General features: G+C 37.7%; 2 protein-coding genes across 5 annotated transcripts; one reads left to right on the top strand and one right to left on the bottom strand.

Moving 5' to 3' along the window:
• LOC109112774 (DNA-binding protein inhibitor ID-2-like) lies at positions 1 to 18,818 on the top strand. 2 transcript variants are annotated; one of them, XM_042777833.1, is made up of 3 exons: positions 1 to 632; positions 945 to 1,005; positions 18,692 to 18,818. In XM_042777833.1, the coding sequence occupies exons 1-2, from the start codon at positions 300 to 302 to the stop codon at positions 993 to 995; spliced, it is 384 nt and encodes a 127-aa protein (XP_042633767.1). In that variant the 5' UTR covers positions 1 to 299; the 3' UTR covers positions 996 to 1,005; positions 18,692 to 18,818. The 2 variants fall into 2 exon arrangements, with proteins under 2 accessions (XP_042633767.1, XP_018981218.1); XM_019125673.2 differs by lacking the exon at positions 18,692 to 18,818 and adding an exon at positions 1,663 to 2,100 and having other exon boundaries at positions 23 to 632.
• LOC109112771 (kinase D-interacting substrate of 220 kDa B) lies at positions 2,704 to 23,811 on the bottom strand. 3 transcript variants are annotated; one of them, XM_042777829.1, is made up of 30 exons: positions 23,612 to 23,811; positions 22,086 to 22,239; positions 21,865 to 21,963; positions 20,148 to 20,246; positions 19,917 to 20,015; positions 19,694 to 19,795; positions 19,278 to 19,376; positions 18,715 to 18,912; positions 18,499 to 18,597; positions 18,136 to 18,234; positions 17,954 to 18,052; positions 17,685 to 17,862; positions 16,991 to 17,155; positions 16,613 to 16,792; positions 16,348 to 16,513; positions 15,312 to 15,463; positions 14,919 to 15,208; positions 14,658 to 14,798; positions 13,092 to 13,329; positions 12,262 to 12,350; positions 11,761 to 11,905; positions 10,778 to 10,940; positions 9,586 to 9,764; positions 8,970 to 9,190; positions 7,997 to 8,119; positions 6,701 to 6,730; positions 5,652 to 5,789; positions 5,438 to 5,536; positions 4,539 to 4,769; positions 2,704 to 4,450 (listed from the first exon to the last, which is right to left on the bottom strand). In XM_042777829.1, exons 2-30 carry the CDS (start codon positions 22,215 to 22,217, stop codon positions 3,323 to 3,325), a joined length of 5,181 nt encoding a protein of 1,726 aa, XP_042633763.1. In that variant the 5' UTR covers positions 22,218 to 22,239; positions 23,612 to 23,811; the 3' UTR covers positions 2,704 to 3,322. The 3 variants fall into 3 exon arrangements, with proteins under 3 accessions (XP_042633763.1, XP_042633764.1, XP_042633765.1); XM_042777830.1 differs by lacking the exon at positions 7,997 to 8,119; XM_042777831.1 differs by lacking the exons at positions 6,701 to 6,730; positions 7,997 to 8,119.
• Between the last annotated feature and the right edge of the window lie 803 nt (positions 23,812 to 24,614).

Raw genomic sequence — 24,614 nt, 5'->3', positions numbered from 1 at the left:
TATTTATACATGTGACGTTACGTTTTTTGGTCTGTGCACGCAGTTGCTCAGATAGTATTCAGCACTAGGAAAGAATGCAGAGGATGTGGGAGGTGCTCACGTGCTGCAACTTTGGCCAATGCTGATGCTCCGGTGCACAGACTGACGTCGTCTCATCGACCAATCCGCTTAATTCTTTATGCCTCATAACGAACCCAGTTCGGTTGCTATATAAACGCACTGACAACAAGCTTCCAGGCCAGCACAGATCTGTGGGAGAATCGCATGCTCTGAAATTAACCACAACATCGTTATCCACTATGAAGGCAGTCAGTCCGGTGAGGTCCATAAGGAAACCCGCCTTGTATTTTTCGGAGCATAATCTCGGCAGCTCACGGAGCAAGAGCTCCTCGGACGACCCGCTCAGTCTCCTGTACAACATGAATGACTGCTACAGCAGGCTGAAGGAGCTCGTGCCGAGCTTACCGCAGAACAAGAGCGTGAGTAAGATGGAGATCTTGCAGCATGTCATAGACTACATTCTGGATCTTCAGATCGCACTGGACCAGAACCCGCAACAGCAGATCCTCGGACAGAGCCCTCCAAAAAAGACTGTCAGATCACTCGGAGCTGGTAGCATCATCTCCTTCCAGGCAAGACATTTCATACTGACTTACCATGCTAGCAAGTCAAAGTAATTCACATTGGCATAGCCTAATGAAAAATCTTACGTCGCAATTAATCAATTATATAAGAAATTATTTAAGAAAGAACATAGAAACAATATGTGCAATGACAACAGTATGCAGTGTAATTTCAGCATTAATAAAAAAGCGACATGAACAATATGTAATGTAATGTCAGCATTAATAATTAAAAAGAAGCATCATTTATAAACCGACATAAATGTTAACGTGTGCTGGCAGATACACTGGAAATCATTGTTTACTTCTGTTAATTAACAGCCCAGTAACACTCAAGGAGAGATCAACTCAGATGACCTCATAACCCTGTAACGTTGAAATGGTAAGTTAGATGCTATACTCTGAAATCGAGGGTTTCACATGAGAAGATGCAACTGTTAAACTTGCACGTGGGGCAGTTGGGTTGTTAGCCAGCAGTGCAGCGCACCCTGTACATGTTTATTATAAATTATGCACGGACTTATAGACAAGGATATTTTATAACTTTGATAAGTCATTTAAACATGATATAATACGTTCTATTACAAATGTTAGAAATGTCATTAACCGTTGATTCTCAAAACTGAAGATGCTTCTGAAAACACTCAAAAAATTGAAATTAACTATATTCTGTGAAGCACAAAAAGAAAAGAAAAAAAAAGTCCTTTTGTGGTCCACAGAAGAAAGTCATAGAGATTTGGAATAACAAGAGCGTGACAGAATCTTAATTTTTTTGGTGAATTAATTGTTCAGTAATGCTTGCTTATAGCTACATTATTATACTGTAACAGTACTATCAAATATATGTCAGATGCTCGTGTAGACACCTCCATCTGGAGCTGTATGGTATTGCCCGGTATTTCGCTAGTGTTTGGTTAAAAGTCCGAAAAAAACGTCCTGTGGCTTCCTCCCTGGCGCCAGTCTGTCCGGATCTCTGTCCTTTTGCCTTCTCTAAACACTCCTCTCTCCCCCTCTCTCTCTCACACACAATCTTTTGCAGGTGTTTCGGTCATGGAGCAAAAACAGGGGCTGTTTGTGTTTTTTTTTTTTTTTTTTTGGGTCCCGTGTCATTTGCCTGGACTTCGTCTTGAATGACAAAGGATTCCCACAAACGGACATAAAAAGATTCTGAGTTAGTTATATACGGACTTTCATATTCTTTCTTCCAAAGGAAGATTCAAAAAGACTGGAAAGATTTGAAAGGAAAACAGTAATTAAGCAAGCAATCTCAAAAAGCAGGATTTTTCCCCCTTTGCTTTTATGTTGACAAGATGTTGCGCAAAACGCAATCCTGTTCGTCTAAAGGCTGCGGACTCTGTAAAAATGTACTTTTGTTTTCTCTTTCTGCTGAAAATGTGATGTTTATATTACAGAAAATTTTATAATTATAACGTAAATGGCACTTTTATACTGTACATAATTAAATGCTAAATATGAAGTCAGTGTCCTTGTCTGAGCTATGGTGACAAATGCATCGTTTTTGTTGTTGTGCAAATGCATTCATCTTTTTAACTTATTACCGTTCAGGCTGTGAAACTACTAGTACTGTCAAGGGTGTAAGGTTCAGATTATGAGGGGTTTGGGACAATGGGGTGGGGGGGGGTCTATAGGCTACTGTCTATTTTTCACCCATATACGTTTCGTCTGCGCTTCAAATTGTTTAATTAACCACAAAAGTTAGTCAAAGCGCACTAAATAACCGTTTAAATAAAAAAAGGTTTGTGTAATATGCTAGGGACGCAGAAAACAATTCGTTTGCGCAAGACGAATCTTACTGCGAAAAGTATTGATAGAAATTCCTTTAAAAACCTCAGAGTCATTAATTCACACACTGAATGGCCACTATAAGTGTTCAGGATGTGGGATATAATTGTAATGCATGAAGTACTGGTGCCACCCATCTGTAATTCACGTTACTAAAATAAGTTTGCTCTTTGAAAACCGTCTTATGGGAACACATTTCTACACGAGTGTGTACAGAACAGCTAAATGTTTATTTCAGTAATTTTTCTTCCTCAAACAAATACTCAAGAAAGATGGATACTGTCAATGCAGGTTTATTTCATACCATGTTGAAGACAAGCATCACAAAACCCGTTTAACTTTTCAGGACAGCTGCCAAAAGTATAGTTATAACTGTTAAAGACTAGCATCAAATGTGCATGCAGTTTCTACTGGCTAATTTAGGACTGCAGTCTGACACATGCTTGTCACTGCTTATATATTACTTTAACTACAGAACAATGACAGCGTGCAGGACAACACAATACGACACATTTCCAAACCAGAATGACTGTTAATATTCATACTTTTTGAAGGGTTTACACAAAGTTTGGGTGCTTTACCATGACAAGGTACTACAATATTGTCCTTTGGGAAACACTACTGAATATTCATCTACAGCTGCAATTTCAAAATATTTTATAGCCATACAACTGGTAACATTAATGTGTGATTAACCTACTAATACTGTACGGTAACACCACATATATGTAACTATTAGATGGTCGATGATGAGTAGGTGATGGACAGATGTAAATGAAGCACACTTCAATTACACTTAACATTTAGAAATGTCATAGTCACTGTTCCGTGTATTTAGCATGCATTGACACCACAAAAGATAAATTAGCCAAGACTGTGGTAGATCCAGACATCGCCTACAGGATACTTTCACGCTCTTCTCCGAAGGTGACAGTGTCAGAGGACATTTTGAGGATCTCAGGAGGATCTCCAGGGTTAAGCCCTCTCTTCAGATGCACCACACGGACGTTCTCATTTTGGGTGGTGGTGGAAGTGGTGCTGGAACCAGGAGTCATGATGACGTCACTTCCAGTGGTGGAGCTATTTGTGGGTTGGCGAATGTTGTTTCCTTGTTGGGCGTTTGTGTTGTTATTGAAGGTGGTGTTGCTGGGGGTAAGGTTGAGGTTGTAGCTCTTGGAGGAAGGCCAGCTCTCGTCAGGGCTGCTAGCCAGAAGACTGCACTGGTCCTCGGAGCAGATGGACATGCGGGCGATAGCTGGGTCTTGGAGGCCACTCAGACTATTCGGCAGCCCTCGCTTTCGAGCTGAGTTCTCCTCATCCAGCTCAATCAGGTTAGCCCTCTCAGACTGCGACAGGTCGGCCTCTTCGTCTTGCAAAGAATGGTTGGGAGAGCTTTCGTTGGAGCGGACACCTGAGTCAGAAGAATCCTTCTTATCTGAAAGGTAATCCTTACCTTTGGCCAAAGATCGATCTCCAGCATCTGAAGCTTTGGGCTCGGGTTTCTTTCCATCCTTGAGCAGAGGAGCATTGTCTGACTCTTCAGACTCTTCATCATCACTGGTAAGTTTCTGGTAGCGTAAACCACCACCAGGCTTCAGCATCAGATCAGCACCCTGGAAGAGGCTCACCTTTTCTCCAGATGTCTTGCGGCCCAGAAGGGATTTTGATGACCCATGGTCAACCTTTTCATCCTCTTCTGTTATAGGATCTAAAGTGGGCGTGTCAGCCGAGGCGTAGTCTGTATTATCAGCCCCGGACTTGCTGCTCCCTCGTTTTGAAACGGATTTGCGCCCATCTTGGTCAACTCCATCCTTCTTCTTGTCATCAGAGGTAGAGTGCATTAGCTGGCCAACAAAAGGTGGCACAGGCTTCTCCATTCCAACCTCAATCTGAGCCATGGAGGCGATGTATTCCTGGTAGGCATTGAGGTACTCGGCCTGCTGCTTGTCTGTTAGCTTGCAAATTTCATTGGAGGACTCTTGAGAGTTGAGACTGGACATACTAGGTGTACGGTGAGTGGCGGCCTACAGAAGGCAAGAGATGTTGAGATAAATGTCTAATATGGAATGGCTTGGAAAAATGGGTTGCAAGAACCTAGGAAAAAACACTTACCATCCACAAAGGGTTTGAATGCCTAGGAGGCTCATCCAAGCCCACGTTACTTAGCTCCTCAAAGCTGAGGTTGAAGTTGTACATGGGTGAGGTGTCCGTGTTACCGACTCCTCCGTGAACGGATGCTCCAGTGTGCCTGCAAGACTCTACATGGCCAACCGTGCTGCTGCCCTGCTCACTAGGAGCCTCCTCATGCACAATCTGGCTCTCCACATGACGGAGCTCAATCACCTGCACAACACCGACTTCATTACATCAGTATCTAGGGCCAGTGTGAGAGACTTTCAGGCCAGTTAATGGAACTGTCACTTGCATTATTGGGTCAATCTTACATTTCTTGATAATGTACATGCTTTTTGGTATACCTTGTAAACTTAAACATTTGTTTCTATGAGATTTAGTTACTACTACTTAATTACTGAGCTGGCTAACACAGATGAGGTTTTGTCAAATTACAAAGAATAAAATCTAAGGATCAACAACTGTGTAAAAACAATCTGCCATGCATGCCATTATTTTTAAGCAAAAGAGTTTATGAACTTATGGCTATCTTGTATTATTTCAAGCTATTATTGCATGTATTTAATTTATTTAGTAAAAGAAAACACTCCGTGAAAGAAACTAAATGTGTGTAAAGTTTTATAACAATTAATTAAAAATAAATATAATAAATATAACTATTAAATATAATAAATATTAAACTCATTTGAAATACATTATATATTCATATATATTCATATACATAAAATTATACATACATTTAGAAATTTAGAATTAATAAGAGTAGACAAAAGCACACATTTAAATTCATAGACATTTTAGATGTATCATTTTTTTTGTATGTTAGCAAGGCATATAGAAACTTGAACAACTTATATAAATAATATAAAACTACTCACCGTTGTCCTGAAAAGCTGCCAATCTCCAAAATTCATGTTCATCTCTTTCTTCAACTCGTCAATGTTACACTGAGACAGAACTCTGCCATTTATGTTAGCCTGATAAAAAAAGAAAAGAAAAAACAAAACATAGTGCAAAACTAACAAGTTTAAAATTTTCTTCTCAGTGTACATTTTTTTTAATATATATATTTTTTTTTTCACAAATGCATACCTTCTTAATGGTGGCTATATACTGAGAAAGCATGTTCTGGTCGATGCCGTCGACAAGTCTGACACGCTCACAGACAACATCTGTGCTCATTGAGCTGAGCAGTATCGATGGGGTGCCTGAGACCACCGAGGCAGAGCCCTAGTTCAAAGTGCCACTCAATTACATCAGAACAGTGTGCTTGTGAAAGATCTCTGAAGTCAAGAGATACTGTATACCAAAAAAATCCAAAGAAAACACAAAAAATATTAAACAAAAATTAAAGAAATAAAATAAAATAAAAGAGATATCATAAGAAAAAATGAATATAAAAATATCAGCATAATGCTCAAAAAAACTATTTCAAAGAAGCTAGTGCAAATGAGTGATAAGATGGTAAGAAAACCATTAAGTATATTGTAGCTTTCAAATAGCTACGTCTAATTATAACAAAACCTAAAATTGTGACCTACACTACAAGGACTATAAATACAGACCTCTGTTAAGGGAAAGTCAGAGTGGCACCTGGGTTCTATACTTTTAAAGTTTTCTGACAAGATACTTAAAAAGTTCAGCATCCAGGCCACGTTGTGTGAGAAGCTGATTATTTCAATGGCTTCTGAGTAAATTGGCATCATTGAAACAACTGCATCATCACAAAGGGTATAGAAAGGAAAGGGTATAGAAGCACAGACAGGATTTCTTTATTTTTTGATAAGGACAGAAGCTTGAAAACCCAGGGGAAAGAGAGATTTCTGAGGAAGGAGAAAGACTTTAATGTGAATAAGTACACTACGCTCCATGTTAGCATATCACATGGGTATGAGCACTAATGCAGTGACTTTTTGTACAGTTAACTGGCATATTTTATGGCATATATTTTGACCTTATATTAAGCATCTAACCTCAACTTAAGCACCTTTATTCCTCCTTCCTCACTGTGAGTGAATTTTTTGTCCTACAGTGCATGCCGAAGTGTGTTTAGAGCTCTGAAGAGTGTCAGTGTGTGTTTGTGAAGGCACGTGAGGAGGGGGAGCAGCATAACTTAAGCTGAGTCTAGAAGGATTCAGTACCTGCTTCTTTTCGAAAGACGGTACCTTACCCTGCTTGAGGAGAGAGAGAGGAGAGGAGGGAAGAGACAAAGGAGGTGGAAATTGTGAGGGAACTACATTCATGTAGATGAAAGAAAGATGGAGAGAGAGTTTAAAAAGGGAGCAAATAAGTCTTTCTCTACAGAACGTGGGAACTGGTGGACTGTGAAAGCCTCCGGTGAACATTAAGGCAGCTGGTGCTTGACGTCACTAGTGTAGTGCCTGTTTGAACACTGGCATCTTGCTTCTATTCTCACACAAATGAAGCTTAAAATGTACCAGATGTCAAACACTAGGTATAACGCACTTTACACAAATAGGGTACAGAACAGGGACTGAAAATTTATTTTAAATGGTCTTGAATGTTATTTCCTATAAACATCAAAATGTAACAGACCAAAAAAAAAAAAAAAGATTAAGCCTAAATAGGCTGTCATTTTGTGGATCAAGCTAGTTTGGGATCAAAAAATGGATTGTAATTAATAAAAAAATTGTCACAAATTAAAGAGAAAAAAAAAACTTTACAATAACAGCGTTGAACAGTCAAACTTGTAGTCAACGCATTGATTTGTGTGATAACTGAAAATAAAATGTGGGAACAGTTGTATACAAAATGTTAATGCAACCTAAATATTATTTTTAGCAAATAATATTATTTAATTAAAAATATTTTTCATTACAATTAATTGAATAACAATTAAATAGACTGTCAAAAATATGTTGTATATTTTGTTGTTGGACAGTCAAGACTGTTGAACTGTGAATTTGTTAATTACATTTTTTTTCATTTATTATTTTAGATTTTTTTATTATTATGGATTTTTTTTTTTTTAATTAAAGGGGTCATACAGACATTTGAGAAGATTAAAATATTTGACCTTTCTGAAACAAGCATTTCATGCTAAATTACAAAATTGACAAAATAATTTAATTCTCACAACAAAAACTATGAATAAGTATTAGCACCCTATTCGTACAAACCACCACAAAGAATCTGATGGACTTTTCATATCACACATTACACTAAGAAAAAGCATAAAGTATATCTGGAGCAACACCATGAAAACAGCGAAAATAAAATAATACTGACACATAAGACAAGAGGGAAGAAGAAACTTTATATTCATCTTTATAAAAGGAAACACCTGCAGAGCAAAAACTAAACATTAGCTGTAGAAGAAAAGTATGTCAGCAAATAAAACCCTAGCAAGAACGTCTAACACTAGCGCTATCCATAAGCACAAGGCCTGGCAGCTTTTGCTCATGACTAGTACTTACAAGTCCACTGCTAAGGTCGTTGGGATAGCCGGTTTTAATGAATGGACGTGGAAGAACATGAGCAGGGAAGAAGCTGCCAGCATACTGCCGTGGCAGCTGGTATAGATGTTGGGGGAAATATGGCTGGGAGACCATTTTGGAGGAAAAAAAATTTAGGGAATGAAAATATAACAGAAAATCATAAATAAATACTTGCAGGAATGTTCAAGTTCAGTAAAATATAAATCAATAACGTTTATTACAAATAATTTCGACTTGAACTTTCCATTTCTACAATCTTATTGTAACCAGATTTTTTTGTACTGAACCTGAAAGATTCCTTTAAATCCAAACATGTGAAATAATGATTTAACACTCAATCTCTCTCTCTCTCTCTCTCTCTCTCTCTCTCTCTCTCTCTCTCTCTCTCTCTCTCTCTCTCTCTTACACACACACACACACACACACATTCTCTCTCTAACATGCACAAATGCTTAAAAACATGAATCATTAGGTGGGGATACAATGTACATAAACATGTAGCCTCATAAACACCACATTTTGTTACATTAAGGGGCTGAAATTAAGAAAACATGGCAAACGCAAATCAAAATGATGCTAAAATGAAGTAAAACAATCACTGAAACACGAGCACAAGGAAATGAATGAAAAATTGTCTGGGTGGGCATGTAGAAATGTTTGGCACTGAGGCTGGAATACTTTGAGAGGTGTGTGCTCATCCAAGGGACTTCCCTCATCTATTAAATGAACCGATGTGCCTAGTAGACCTCCCTTCAGTCTAAAGCACAGCTGAGTCATCAATCTACACTTAACACTATTTATCAGTTTTAAGTGAACCCATTTTACCTCAAATGCCCCCCAAAGAGATGACAATAATCTAATGATAGATTACACCAAAAACACAGTTTCTGATTCAGTCTAACCTTTCAGAAATGTGCAATTCAAGTGATCTTTTGTGCATGTGTGCACTCACCCTGTTGTAGAACGGGTGTTGTGGCCCGGCCATGCCGCTGAAATAGGCGCTATGGGGCTGAGAGGACACACCTGGCTGGTTATACGGGCCGTTGTAGGAGGCAGAAGGGGAGCAGGCAGAGGACTGCTGGCTGTAGACTGATATTGGACGGCCCTCCTGCAAAGGCAGTGTGGGATAGGTGACACCACCCATGTTCACTTGCTCCCGGGCAGCACGCACATCTGAGAAAATACAGAGAGAAAAACTTGGAAATACATGCTTTTCAACAGGGTATGACAGAGGTAAATATAAATATTATATAATTTTCAAAAACCTATTTGGGGAAATTTAAAAAAAAAGTTAAAAAATTATGTGATTTTTGTAATTTTCTAGAAATTAATATTACATTCAGAAACAATATTTATAAATTATAACACTTAAAAAATGTAAAATGAGTAATAAATTGAGTCTGCAAGTTTAGCATAAATTAAGCTGTCAATGTGCAATAAACATAAAATGTAAAAACATTTAAAAAAAAATACAATTAATAAAATAAATTAAGCTGTAACTTAAGCTGTCAGATAGTAGCTAGCTAGTTCGGGTTTAAATGTGATTTGTTTTAAAGAGAGACATTTACCTGCAATAATCTCTCTAAGTTTTGGATCTAAATTAACAGTGCAGGGAAGAAAGGTGCAGATGTCTCGAGCCGCAAGCACTGGAGTTCGGGAAGAAAGGAAAACCTCAAAGCTACGGGCATCGCCATCTATCTCCAGCAAAGGCTCCACATCTTTAGTGGTTGGAATATTCTTGGAGATCCTGTCAGACAGTACATGAAAGATAGAACTTGAGAAACATGAGACAATAATATTTTAAGGTTCGTAAAAGTTACCTTAGCATGTGTGGAGCGTCCATCACTTTTTAACTAAAACAATGCAGGTCTTGTGAGAATGACTGGTTTTAACATACCCTGGAATAAATTACATTGAGCCTTGCCAGATAAAACAAGTAATGATGGTTTTACTGAAAATGAAAATGATGCTGATATAACTCAGCATTAGCAGCACAGTATCTTCATTTCATTTTGTGTTTCTGGGGCATGGGCTGTTTTAAGAGTGAAAGGAGTGTGCAGACAGCCAGTATCAACACAACACAGCAATATTACTGATGTTCTGGATGCCAAACCTCTTCATAAAACCACAAACTTCATATGTTTCCACTTAAACAGAAATGCTCTATAAACCCCTCAAAATGTCAGAATACACCCATGCTGCGAATGCATATTTCTCTCTTTATACTGTATTTAGATACAATAAGATCTCCACACTGATGACGTCGCATGTGTAAATAAGTAAACAACATGAGTGCAGTCAGTATATTCCATAATCATTTCATATCTGACAACATGACAATATCTATTCAGTGACTTTCATGAATAGCATCATCTGACTAATCACCGCAGGGAAGCCTATCTAATGATCTGGACCTGCTTTCTTTGGCTACATCTGACATTCTGTGGCCTCCCATTATTCGTTTCCAGGAACCTTCCCAAAGGAGACATTTTTCTCTAGGACCCTAATGGGCTAGCGAACAAACTACATGCAAAAATATGGTACAGGACAAATACATTACATAAGACTGCTCTGAAGAAAAAAAAAATTTTTTTTGTAAAGATTAGCAATGATCTGAGTTGTAGATCTCAGGTTTTAAACAAAACAGTGTGTTTCTGGCAATCTAATAAAGCATGTGGTGAAACTGAAACATCAGGAATTGTGATCTACATTATAGCATCATAATGACATTATAAAACATAAATAGTGTCATGTGCCTACCTTTCATAGATAGTTTTCAGAGTTGTCTGATCTGGGATGCCGTCTGTCTCTTCTAGGTACAGTATGAGCCAGGATGTGCGATATGGCCACTGCTCAGTCAAGTTGATCCAAGACGCAAGCCGGTCCCAGTTAAAACTTATCTGATTGGCCCTCAGCAAGCGGCCTAAACAAGAGGAGGATATTTCTTGAGTAGTGAATGTTCAGACTTTATGATTTCATATCTGAAAGTTTGTATTCCATTATAGTGATTATATAAACTAAGAATGAAAGAAAATAGAAAAAAAGAGAGAAAGAGAGTGTTTTCTATCTAAACACAATTTATTCCTGTGATAGCAACGCTGAATTTTCAGAAGCCATTACTCCAGTTTTCAGAGTCACATGATCCATAAAAAAAAATCTGTGTAATATGCTAATTTTATAATTATCAATCTTTAAAATAGTTGTGTTGCCTAATAATTTTGTGTAAACAGTGATACATTTTAAAGGATTCTTTGATAAATAGAAAGTTCAAAACAACAGCATTTATTTGAAAAATAAGTCTTGAAAAATTATAAAGTTATGCACTGCCACTTGTTCAATTTAATATGCCCTTGCTGAATAAAAAGTATTAATTTCTTTCTTTAAAAAAATATTACTGACTAAACTTTTGTACAATAGTATAATTCTGCAACTCTGCTACAATTCAAATGTTTGCAACCTGTCTTACTTAGTAAGACAGGAAACTTAAAATGAAAAAACATTTGGGTCAATTAGAAAGCATGTTTCATTTGGATCACAAAAGGTGGCCATTACAAACCAGACTAAACACAACCAGACTAAACCCTTTTGGCTTTCGGTTAACCACCTAATAACTCAAGTATTGTTTCAGATTAAGAGTAAGTTAATACATTGTGATTAAAGATTACACAGAGAATTTTTTTTTCTTTGAAATAACATGCAATGATAAATAATTTTAGAAACATGTTGGCCTTAAAGATACTGACCTGTGACTGATACAATGTTGAGGAGTCTCCTCATAGTCTGAGGGCTGATGTCACTGAACCAGTCCTCAGTGACGAGCAGTTTTGTGAGATCAAAAGACATCTGACGTGTGCCTGACCTCTGCATCTGTCGACGGCGATAAGTATCCTGAGGAGAAATCAGCTAGATTTAAATCACAATTATTATTCAAAATCAATAGCATTAAAAAATACAAGGAAGGAAAATGTCAAGGGAGAAATTTGGAAACATTTTGTGATATGAGCATATCATGTGGCAAAACATTACTGTAACTGGATTATAGTCAGACAAACTGCACAAGCACAAGCCATGGGACTGCCAGACAGGACGAACAATTCAATTTGACTTTGGAGTTCAACTCATCATGCGATTGCAAACATCAGATAAAGTTACTATCCTATAACTATTCATCTTATTCATAATCGCTAATCATTATCATATAAGTAGCCTTCTCACATAACAAAGCAGCATATTTATCAGCTTACCCTGCGGTTAAGAGTCGTCTTACTGCCAAACTTGGTCTGGTCACCCAAGCTGTTCTGGGACAACTTTCTGTCCAACTCCTCATGCCAACCTACAACATAAGAATAATTGTAAGAAATTTGCCTGTAAGCACCACATAATATTCTGACTGGCTGTGATTTTTGTCATGCAGCATTTGATTTTCAACAAAGATATAAAAACTAATATGAAATGTTGGACAGAACAGGGTTAGAGTAACCTGGTTTGGATACTATATTGTCATTAAACACAAGATATGTTTGGCTACATTTTGTAAACTTGTAGTCAGCGGGTCTGTTCAGTTCTAAGAGACCACTGTCTTTTTAAATAATTTAATCAGACTTAAGGCATCATTGCACATGATAACGCAGACTTAAGATTTTATGACAGATTTCACGGTTGAAGTCACTATATTGTCATAAAAACACAAGATATACATTTCTAAAACTTGCATACAAACATTCAAATACACAATTAAACTATTTAATTTTTTTAATTATTCAATTAATCGGCAAGAATGCATTAAGTTGATCAGAAATGAAAGTGAAGATATTTGTAATGTAAAAGATTTTCATTCTAAATAAATGCTGTTCTTTTGAACTTTCTAGTCATTAAAGAATCCTAAAAAACTGTGGTTTCATATTATATTAAGCAGTACAACTGTTTTCCACAGAGAATTCTTACTGATCCCAAACCTTTGAACGGTAATGTATATCGAAACACAAGGAAGACTACTTCCCGTAATACTCAGTCATTATTTGTAACACAAGACATCCTACTGTATTTTAACCCCTCATCTCATCTTGATACTAACCCTCAGAGTGCCCAGTGTCTCCATTAGCAGGAGTGGGTGCACACATCTTCTTTGCACTGCTGAGGCCACGGCTGTTGAGGAAGACAGGCAAGTGGACAATGTTGCGCATGTAGTCATGGCCGTTGATGTTGGAGTCGCGCAGCACGCTATTTAGATTCTGGTTTATAGCTTTGATGATGATGTGAGGATCACTGGCAAAGGTAGAGATGAAAGGACCCTTGGAGAACAGCACTCTCACCTGATCAGAAAGACAAATTTGATAGGTTTTTGATATAGGCCTCAAAATGGACAATTTACAAAACACTAAAAAATAGAACTTATGCTAACGCTCACTTCACATGCACTAAATCCTCTATCTGTAAATCGAAAGTCAGTATCCAAGTATTTATTTAAAAACATGATAAAACAATTTTATTTAGAATAGGACAACTGACTCTTATCAGGGTCTCGTACAATTGACTAAATAGATTAGGGATACTGTTGGTAACCACTAAAACAATGGGTCTTGTTCAGTCTTTGTTAAACTAGCATAAAAGCCAGCTCTAGCAGACCGCTGTCTTTTCAAATAATTAAATCAGACTGAAGGCATCATTGACAACAAAGACTTAGGGTGCTTTCACACTAGCACTTTTGGTGCACACCCGGGTTCGATTGATGTCACCAGAGTTCGGTACGTTTGGATGATGTGAGCGTGGTCTTCCAAACTCGGGTGCGCACCTGCAAACTGCACCCGAGTCCGCTAAAAAGGGGTGGTCTGGTGTGTGTTCAAGTGAACTCCGGTACAGTTCGCTGCTGATGTGAATGCAATCGTACCATATTGCGGAACTGAACCGCTATTAATGACGCATTATTTATAAAAATGTGTGTTTGTGTGCGTTTCATTCACTTTCCTGACGAGCGGGACTGACGCGTTTCAAGCAAAGAGCTGTGTATCTTATTTCTGTTTGCCTTCAGTGTTCTTTAGAGCATTTGCAGTACATTCGTAAGACAGACGTAAGTGCAGTTATGTACTGAAGCTTTGGAAACAAAACCAACGGTTCTTTTCCTAAGCCATCGTTACTAAGCAATGGGGTAAGCAGCTGCAGGCTTGATGACACACACGAACCGCGGTCCTGACCCAAATAATATAATGTGAAGGTGAACACAGTCCAGCGTGGGCAGGTCCTAATGTCGCAATTAAACCAAGTGTGACAGCATCATTAAGAGTTGCTAGTGTTAAATTAGTATTATTTATACTATTATAGAACAAATTAATGATTTAAACTATACTTTTATATTATACATTACACATTACATTACATTACATTATTTTTCATTTCACATCTTCATCATTATTATTATAATAAAATAATTTCTATTCAGCCTTCATGCATTTATATTTCATTTATGGTTTTAATAAATCTAGTACTTCAAAGATAATTTGCTAGAAATGTTGCTTTGCCAACTAACTGAATTTGTTTTTTTTTTAATTACAAGTAATAATTATTTATTTTATTTTATTTTATTTTAGCTTTATTTCAGTTAATGAAAACAATATTTAGTAGTTTTAGTTGATACCGTGCTCACCGTGTCAAGCATCTGTAGCACTTTGTCCTGTTCACAGGAGTCCAGACCATCAATGATAACAACTAGACGCGTCTGGTTCTGGGTAAAGCCATCTATAGTCTTGGCCATCTTAGCCATGAGCTCCACTTCATTCTTTAAGACCTGTGAAAAAAAGTTGACATAACAAATTCACCGTCTGTGACACTGTATATAACACTACCTACAGTATGTGTTAATCCATTTAGTTTTGTGTATAAGCTACCTAGAAGCCTGCCAACTAACCTTCATAAAGCCCTCACTCTTCAGCTTGTGCATCTTGTTGGCGGCACTGTGCAGCCTCTTCCTCTGGGAGTTCAGCACTGAGTCTGTCACCTGCCACCAGGTGCGACAATTAAGCAACAGCGCCAAACCAACAACACTCGCCATGGAAACCAGCACTGCGTTCACTGTCTGGTTTTGCCCATCCACCTTGAAGACCGCCAGCAGGGCCATTCCCATGATCAAGCAGCCCAGGATGAAGAGGAAGATAACAAAGGATGGGATGCAACATGTCTTCTTCCACTTCATTTTACCTGAGGGTAAACATGGTCACAACAATAAATGTAACGGAGCAAATAAAGGCTCTATTTACTAATCTAGTTCCTGAACAATCGAGAATGTTTAAGTGGCCTTTACCTTGAGTGTCCTCAGTTTTAAAGACTCTGAAAAGTCTGGTGGCCAAGAAGCCAAACTCCCTCTCACAGGCATCTGAGAGAGTAGCGATCATTTCAGCCATGGACGTCTCCCCTCCGACACTAGATAACCTGTTATAGTCTGTGAACAGAAACCTGAAAGAAAAAAAAAGATTTCAGTTCTGACTTCCCAAAGAGGTCAGGCCTAATGTTTTGATTTCTTATGCTAACATACTAAAAACTAACCATTACAAAAAACATGAAAATGTCATCAATATACATCAAAAACATAAAAGTATGTTTTCTAATGAAATGTGATTATTATTATGGGTATTATTGCATTGATTGCAGGTGCAAAATCCTTACATCATTACGTTATAGGTTTTGTTTAAGACAAATCAGATTGCACGAGATCTTTGTATGTTTTCTCTTCTAGAAACGTAATTACTGACAGAAATCCTATGTACTCATATACACATTAACAGTACACTACTGTTCAAAAGTTCCAAAGACATCAAGATTTTTCAATGTTTTTGAAATAAGTCTCTTATGCTCACCAAGGCTGCATTTATTTGGTCAAAAATACAGTAAAACAATAACATTGTGAAATATTATTACAATTTAAAAGAATTGTTTTCTATTTTAATATATTTTAAAATGAAATTTATTTATTTTTGTGATAGCAAAGCTGATCTGATTTTCAGCAGCCATTATTCCAGTCTTCATTGTCACATGGTCCTTCAGAAATCATTCTAATGTGCTGAACTGGTGCTCAATAAACATTTCTTTATTACTCTATATTCTCCATTATTATCAATGATGAAAACAGTTGTGCTGCTTAATATTGATTATTTCATCCATATAAACTTCAATCAGGATTCTCTTGATGAACAGAACCTTCAAAAGAACAGCATTTATTTGAAATAAAATTATGTTGTAACATTATAAATGTCTTTGATCAACTTGAGGAATTCTTGCTGATTAAAATTATTGACCTCATCTTAATGGCTTAACTGTTTATGTAGAATATAGGTAATTACCTGACAGGCAGTGCACGGGTGGTTTGTTCCGGCAGCTCCGGTGGGTTGACAAACATGAGTTTAAGCAGAAGCTCCAGGTAGCTGATGTGTCGGGCCAGACGGGTGCTAATGACCCACGCCCAGTTCCAGCTCTCACCCTCACGCCTGCTCCCAAAGTACACAACCACTGTGTAGAGAGTTGGAGAGTATGGAGAGTTGCTCATATTTTTTATCGTGAATACAGAACTTCCTTTGGGACAATAAATAATGGGCCTGTTTTTCTTACCAAAGAACACATAAAGCAGAGCCAGAATGCTGAGAGAGATGGCGATAGCCAGCTTGGGATCCACGGTGAAGCCGAGCACTAGCGCTACAGAGCCACACAGCAGGAGTGATAATAACACAACCAGCCACGAAAACTGGAACAGAGGCTCCACCTGCTGACCTGCAAATGTCTTCATCTCATCTGAGAAAGAAATATGAAGATTTAGCCACCAATAAATATACACCAGATGCAGCGAATTGAGCTCTATTAAACATTTCAAGCTCAGAAATAGCTAAAAAGCTAGGTAGGTACGTGCTGTACATGAGTAAACTGTGCTTTAAAATATCCTTTTCAGGTCACTTTCCTAGTTTAAGCCGAGCGACTCTAAATAATGCTCACCCTCTAGTTTCTTGAGCAGGAAGGACTTGCCGCTGCCCCACTGGGCATACAGACCCACACAGATGGGCGGCTGCATGGTGGGCTCACTCAGGATGTCTGCCAAAGCACTGCTGTACAGGTCATAGCCCAGCATGTCCCCATCTGACTCTGTGGGGGACAGATGTCCTAAAGGGGACAACACGCAGAGGGGCAAAAATACACACAGGTCATTCATAATCTACAGAAAATGCAGTATAATTTAGTGCTGAAGTGCCCCTATAGCAATTCAAAACATATGTTTACTTAAAAAAAAACTGTTAGGTTCTGACCTATAGAGTGCAAGATTATTGTAGATCAATAAGACTATGTTCTGTGAAGTTCGCAATAAAGAAACAACCAGTCTAATCTGATTCATTTCAATTTCAAAAGACTCGGTTCTTTTGATAAACAATTCCAAAAGTTGAGTTACTGATTTGAAACAGCCTGAAACACTGTCCTGTATAATTTACAGCATCTGCAGAAAGAGAATTTATTTCATATGTAACAAAAATGGATATTATAACTAAAATAAACCCAAATGAATCAGAATCAGAATCGGATCAAAATGAAATCGAAATCAGAATAAACCCAAATGAATCTTAATCAGAATCAAATTAATCAGCTTGTGAATCAGAATCTAATTAAATAAGGAAATCTGTATCAACATCCGACTTACGGGCTCCAAAAATCTGGGTGAGGATGCTCTTCTGGTGGCTGCAGTCGATGTTATAGGGTGTCTCTCCAGCCTTGTTGGGCCGGTAGAGCAGACGTCCATCTTTAGGGTTGCGGAGAAGGAGCTCAGCCAGTCTGCGGCTCCGTCCACGAATGGCGATATGAAGAGGGGTGTCCCCTTTCTTTAGCCAAAGAAATTAAAGATTTCAAGTGCGGTATAGTCTCATCTTGTGAATGTGAATTATGCGCATGAAATGACTGTAGAAGTTTTACCTTGTCGACTGCGGACACTTTGGCTCCTTTGTCCAGTAGCAGCTCCACTATTTCTATGTTCCTCACCTTGGTGGCTTTGATTAGCGGAGTCTCAGAATCCTACATATCCAGATAAATGCAGACTCAAAACTGGCTCAAAACAGTGAAACAATCCCTTTAACACAAATCTTTCCGTTCTTTACCTTAGTGGTGGTCTCTGTGTCAGGGTTGCACTGCAGTATATCCCTAACCATGGTTGCATTGCCTTTCTCTACAGCCCAATAGAGGGCAGTCTTATTTTCCTGCAACAAACAAACAGTAGAGTCAACTGAATTTCTCCTAACTCTATACACTTGCTGTTTAAAATATATTTAATTGTCATTACTGTCTTTGCTTCTCTGGATATTGAAACATAACAAAAACATGAACATAATTTATAATTACTGTTATCATCATTAGGCAGGTAAAATAAAACCAGTGTATGAACTGACATTCACTGATTTAACCATTATTACGAAGCCCTAGTTGAAAGTATCTTCACATATATGATATAACAGGCATGTTACCTGGCCTCTAATGTCGATGTCTGCATACTTCTGCAGTAGTGCCCTCACAATCTCAACATGCCCACCTCTCACAGCTCCAATCAGCACAGTGTCTCCACTCTACAGGTTTAAAACACAACATGAAAATACATAATATCTCAGGTCATTTTTATCCGGTATATCAGTTTTACAACTGATTTCTGTTTGTTTACAGGTTCATCGTGAGGTTCAACGCACCCTGTCTGGGATGTTGACGTATGTGCCGGCATCAAGAAGGTCCTGCACAATCTCAGTGTAGCCCTCTTTAGCTGCGATCATCAGAGCTGTGTTTCCGTCCTTATCAGTCATGTTTACATTGGGGTTCCTCTTCAGAAGCTCTTTAACCACCTCTGTAAACCCTCCCTTCACGGCCACGATCAGTGCTGTCATGGAGTTCTGAGTGGGTGAGATTAATAAAATAATACCAACAGTTAAAAACAACAAAAAAATCAAGATATGTCTTACATATAAGGCTTATTAGAATTATAATGGAAAAAAAATGTTAGGTCAAATAAGCTTCAGCCTAAACCTTTTTCAGTTAATTTGTATAGTCATGTATATTTATTATGGAAAATTGTGTATGAGGACTGAAATACTTGATAATGATAATTATACACATTTTAAAAGTGTAATTTCTAGACCTGTAAAAGTCACCAAAATGAATAAAATCTTAGGTATAATTCAATAAGAATTTTTCAAAGAACATACATTTTTCTAGTTATGCCATGAGTTATGAGTTATGCTGAATGATGAGCACATACCGCCCCCTCCTGGTCAACATCGGCTCCGTTCTCCAACAGGTGCATCACGCAGTCATAGTGACCCTTTCTAGCAGCCCAGATCAGTGGGGTGGTGCCATACTAAAAGTATAAAATTATACATTTTAAATATGCAAGTCTTTACCTTTAATATAACTTACAGAAAATTCATTAAACAAATATTTCCCATTCATTACAACTTAAGATCAATCAACAGCAACTGTGGCATGCTATTGATTACCAGAGAAAATAATGTTGACTTTGGTTTGTAGAAACAGAAAAAAAGTAATGTACGTGCAGTGATTGCTCATTAAACGACTGACCCTTTACACTCTAAGTACATTATTATTATTTGTCAACACAACTTGTATTTAACACAATAATAAATTAATTGGTTAGGAAGGATTGGTTTAGCTCACCTTATCAGAGCAGTTGACTTTAGCTCCATGCTCCAGCAAGAGTTTGACAATCTCTGCATGGCCTCTGCCGGCTGCCCAGATTATGGGGTAGACGCTGTATTGCTAACCATGGAAAATGCATGTCAGATTTTATTCAGTGATTGCATATATTAATCTGCTATTATTTGGATTAGATTTTGATTTGATAGGATTTGTATGTGCTTATAGCATATGCAGGTTTTACCTGTCCAGTGGTGTTTGGGTTTGCCCCACTCTCAAGCAGGAACTTGGCCACCTCAACTCTACCTTTATATGAAGCCCAAGTAAGGGCAGTCCAACCCCCCTGCATGACACAAAGCCACCTCAAGTTTTGATAATTACATAAGAATGTGTTTCTTTTCCAAATGTGATTACTGAGCAAAATAAAGAACATATATTGTGTTTGATACAAACGATTCCAATTAGGTTTTCTCACCATATCTCTGTGCTCAATATAAGCACTGTTTTCCAGCAGCTCTTTCACCACCTCCACGTGCCCCTCCTTAGCTGCAGAGATCAGAGCGGACCAGCAGTCCTATCAGGGAAAAGCACAGAGACAGGTCACTATGGAAACCACTGAACCACTGGCTAATGTCGCCATGGAAACAGTGATGGAGTGTGCAGGAGCTGTACTAGAAAAAAAAAGGTCTACGGCACAATTATGATGGACACCACACCTTATACAGGTTTTAAATATATGACAAAAATATTGCACAGGAATTCAGAGAGGTTCCCACTTGGATTCGAATCTAATTAAAACTTGAAAATAAAGTAAAAGGGACATAATGCACCAAATACTACAAAATTTTTAAATGTATCTTAATTTCACAATTAACTAAATAATATTAATATTATAAATTAATATAAAAAAATTACTAAATAATTGTATATAAATATTTTATGGACCTTGACACTGTTATTTACTTGGCAGTCTATGGGACAGTCGCAGGCCTCCCGGTTTTCATCCAAAATATCTTAAATTGTGTTCCGAAGACGAACGGAGCTTTTATGGGTTTCAGACATCCCAACCTGCAAAAAGTCATTTCAGGGAGGTATCCCGAAGATCCCCCCCCCCCCACACAAGGAGCACAAGTATATGATAATTTCACCACAGAACATGACTTTACTAAAAGACATCAAAGCATAAAATATTATTTCTATAAGCTATAGACCTATGCAGTTATTCGTTAATTATGTTTAAATATGTAGATTACTTTTACTATTTATATAAGCTGCTTATACTATTTATGTAAACTGCTTTTATTTATTTTCCATTGAAACTTTAAACAGGTCTAAGGAGTTTGTTGTTTTTATTTAGCCTTGGCAACTATAGCTATGAATAATATGCACATGAAATGAAACATGTCAACTCACCTCAACATGCCTTTTGCAATCATTTAACCCGCCATGGGCAATGCTGAAGTCGCAAATAGTGCAGCGAGCAAGACTGTCATATGTTTTTACACTACAACACTAGACTACTACTTTCGTGTAGTCTGCCGTAAAATGTGTCTTACACTTGGTTTTTTAATTTGTTTTTATTTTGTGGCACTCTCTCTCTGCCATGGTGCTCCTGTTACTAGATAGACATAACTGATTAATTTGGTTCGGGAGAGAGAGAGATAAAAGCCCGCCCACACTGGAATTGATTGGTTGATTTGCCGAAACAGGCCAATCAGGATGCTCTCTGTCTTACATACGCTTCGCACACACGCACACTAGCACACACACGCAAGGTCTCTCGCTCCCTCTCCCTCTCTGCCGTGCGCGCGCTACATGGTTTGAAACACAGTCTCTGTCTCGCATGCGCTTTTGCTCGCTCGCTCTAGATTCCGGGAGATTTTAACTAATTTGCGGGCATCAGGGAGCCGCTATCATTATGCGGTAGACTCCCGGGACTTCCGGGAGACTTGGGATGTCTGGGGTTTGGAAGGACATGGGGGTAAGTGATTAATGACAAAATTTACATTTTGGGGTGGAGTATCCCTTTAATAAGCTACTGATAAATGGCCATCCAAAAATTATATCAAGCATCGAAAATGTCTGCTCCAGTTTTGGTTGGTAAATGTTATATGAATATCTTTTTGAATAGAAACAAAAGCTACAACCGGCAATTTTTTTTTTCTGTAAATCTAAAGTGGGCATTTTCTCACCACATCATCCAAATTGACGTTTGCGCCCCTTCTGATGAGTTCTTGAACAATCTCAAGACTGCCCTGCTCTGAGGCCAACATCAGAGGAGTCTGTCCATTCTGTCAAAATAAATAAATAAATAATACATTGAGAAAGATAGATATTTGATATTCCTAAATTTTAACTTGATCATCTTAAATTACAGTATGTTCAACTTTTTTATATACATTTATATACTTACATCGCTTCGACCATCCACCTCTTTGAACTTGTCAAGATGGGCTTTAACAGCTGCCAGATTCTCTTCTTCCACGTAGCTGAAGAGGTTCTGGATGGCCAGAGTGGTCATCTTGATGGAGGTTGTGGTGTCCATGATTGCCACTCACTAGGACACCCTACATAGAAACACATTTAGTCACTTTCAGAACATAGATTATGAAACAGAGACAGTCAAAGCCTAATCTGTATACTACAATAGGTTTTTGGAGGATAAAAGAAGGAAATAAGTAACTGATATGAAACTCTTTTAGATTAGAGATGTTAAGTTTGCCTGACTGAGTGACAAGTGATATCAGAGCATTTGCTTCAGTGCAGGCCAAGCGTAGCAATGGACTTTAAATGTCAGGAGAAAGGGGGCTGGCACAGATAAGCATAACAAAGAGATAACTACTATTCATTTTCTCCAAACACCTCCACAGACGCACTCTAATAGCTTTTCTAATAGGTTACCAATATTTAATATGCAATATGGTATGTGTGACCCTCAAGTTAACCTTTAATACAGACTGTATAAAAGAAGGGAAAAACAGACAGGCAGTCGACAAACAACTGGACAACAATAAAGAGAACAGGGCAGCTCACTCAGAAATCCAAGCAGCTCTTTAGTCTTTATCTGTGAAACATGACATCAAAGTTATTCTTATAAACCACTACCTGACACCATATATCCAGCACACTCAGTGTCACACACCTCTGCTTTTGCCTGAATGCCTTTAGATTGCTGGCTGTGACTGCTGTCTGTCTGTCTGTTTGCTCTGGAATGGCATCACGCATTATTAATGGCGACCAAGAGTGGTTCACGCCCAGAGTCTACAGCAAGATGCTGAGATGACTGACAGATAGTTAGATATTATTATATAGATATTTAAAAAGACTGGTAAGAAGAACGCTATATTACATAAAACAATAAAAATAACTACACATTATTTATTATGTTTTGCTATATTTTTATATAAATAACCTATTTCATATAAAATAACAAAACAATACACAGTTGTATTTACTGTATTGTGTATTGTATTATGTGTAGATAGATGAAAATATGACTAAATAACTATATAATGTCAAATAAACGGGACCTTTGTGAGTAAGAGCTCAATTAAACTACAATACATCATCTGCACGGTAATAAAGTGCTTGTTAATCCTGAAATATTTGACTGTCTTAACATTATTGTAATTTGATATTGAAGAATGTATTTCTAGAAATAAACAGGACGGGCAGTGTCTCGTCAACATGTCTGCATGTCTTGACTCACTAGCATATGAGAGAACAGCCATCAAAACAACCCTGAACAGATTAACCTTATCAGTACATTAATACATTGACAGAAAAAAAACGACGTCTTATTCGCTGTGGATGTCCACATCTGCTTGATGCTCGTTACTGTCCTCTAAGAGGCTATGAACTGTCAATCATACTCGGCATCCACCCCTCAAACGCGATTTAAACCCTACATCTGCCTTCTGTTTCGAGACGTAACATTACCTCACAGAAAGAGAAACGATGAAATGCTCTGCTGTCCGAAGGTCCGTTTGGAAAGGCGCGTTTCTCTGTGTTTTTTCGGTCTACGGCGCTTCTTTCTTCCTATTCAACATCTTTATCAACAGCCATTTTGACGAAGCAAAGCGCTGTATACAGTAACAGCTCCTTCCCGGCGAGCCCCCGACAACACACCGCGTGACGTCACGGCTCTCAGATCAGCACGTGAATACATGTGATAGTTCACATAATGGGAAGAGATACTACATTACACAGCATTTGTATTATATCATATTATTTCATCCTGTGGTTGCCTTTCTCATGGCAACAGTCTATGGATGTTTCTTCAACTAGCAAACTGTATTGTATGGAAACTTCGTCCTGTTATAAAATAAAATAAAGTAAAATGCAATACAATACAATATAAATAAAATAAACAGGCTACGTTTCACACTTTCACTAGTTTTAAAGGTGAACCAAATGTATGTTATTTCCACCATATCTAAAATTATGTATTGTGTTTGAAATCATTCTGTGATGGATGTTTTGCTATTGTTCTACTGATTTTCCACCTGACATTTTATGTACCCTAAATACACACATTTTCTTGTTTTGTCATGATTTGACCAATAAATATATAAAACTTTTTGCATTATTTGACTAAATTAAAGGTTGTAAAGACTGTTCACAGTGTGATATTTAATGTCTTGTTACATAACATGTTTCCAAAGTAAAAAAAAAAGAAAGAAAAAAAGGACACAAACTTCTGATGAAACTTTTATAATAGAGTAATAATTATTTTTATTTTTTTTTATTATACTGCTTGGAAAGCAAGAGAGAAAGAAAGAAAAATAAATTGGGAAAAAATGGCTCCCGGGACATAAATTTGCCTGTAGTGGAAGTAACATCCCATGCCATATAATGTTAGCAACATCAAGTAACTTATTGTTATCTGTAGTGGCACAAAGTGCACACTGTATGTCTGCAGAGCAAAGGGCAGATGTTCATC

Source organism: Cyprinus carpio, chromosome A20 (assembly GCF_018340385.1).
Source record: "Cyprinus carpio isolate SPL01 chromosome A20, ASM1834038v1, whole genome shotgun sequence".
Taxonomy (NCBI): Eukaryota; Metazoa; Chordata; class Actinopteri; order Cypriniformes; family Cyprinidae; genus Cyprinus; species Cyprinus carpio.
This window is presented reverse-complemented; position numbering and strand designations above follow the sequence as displayed.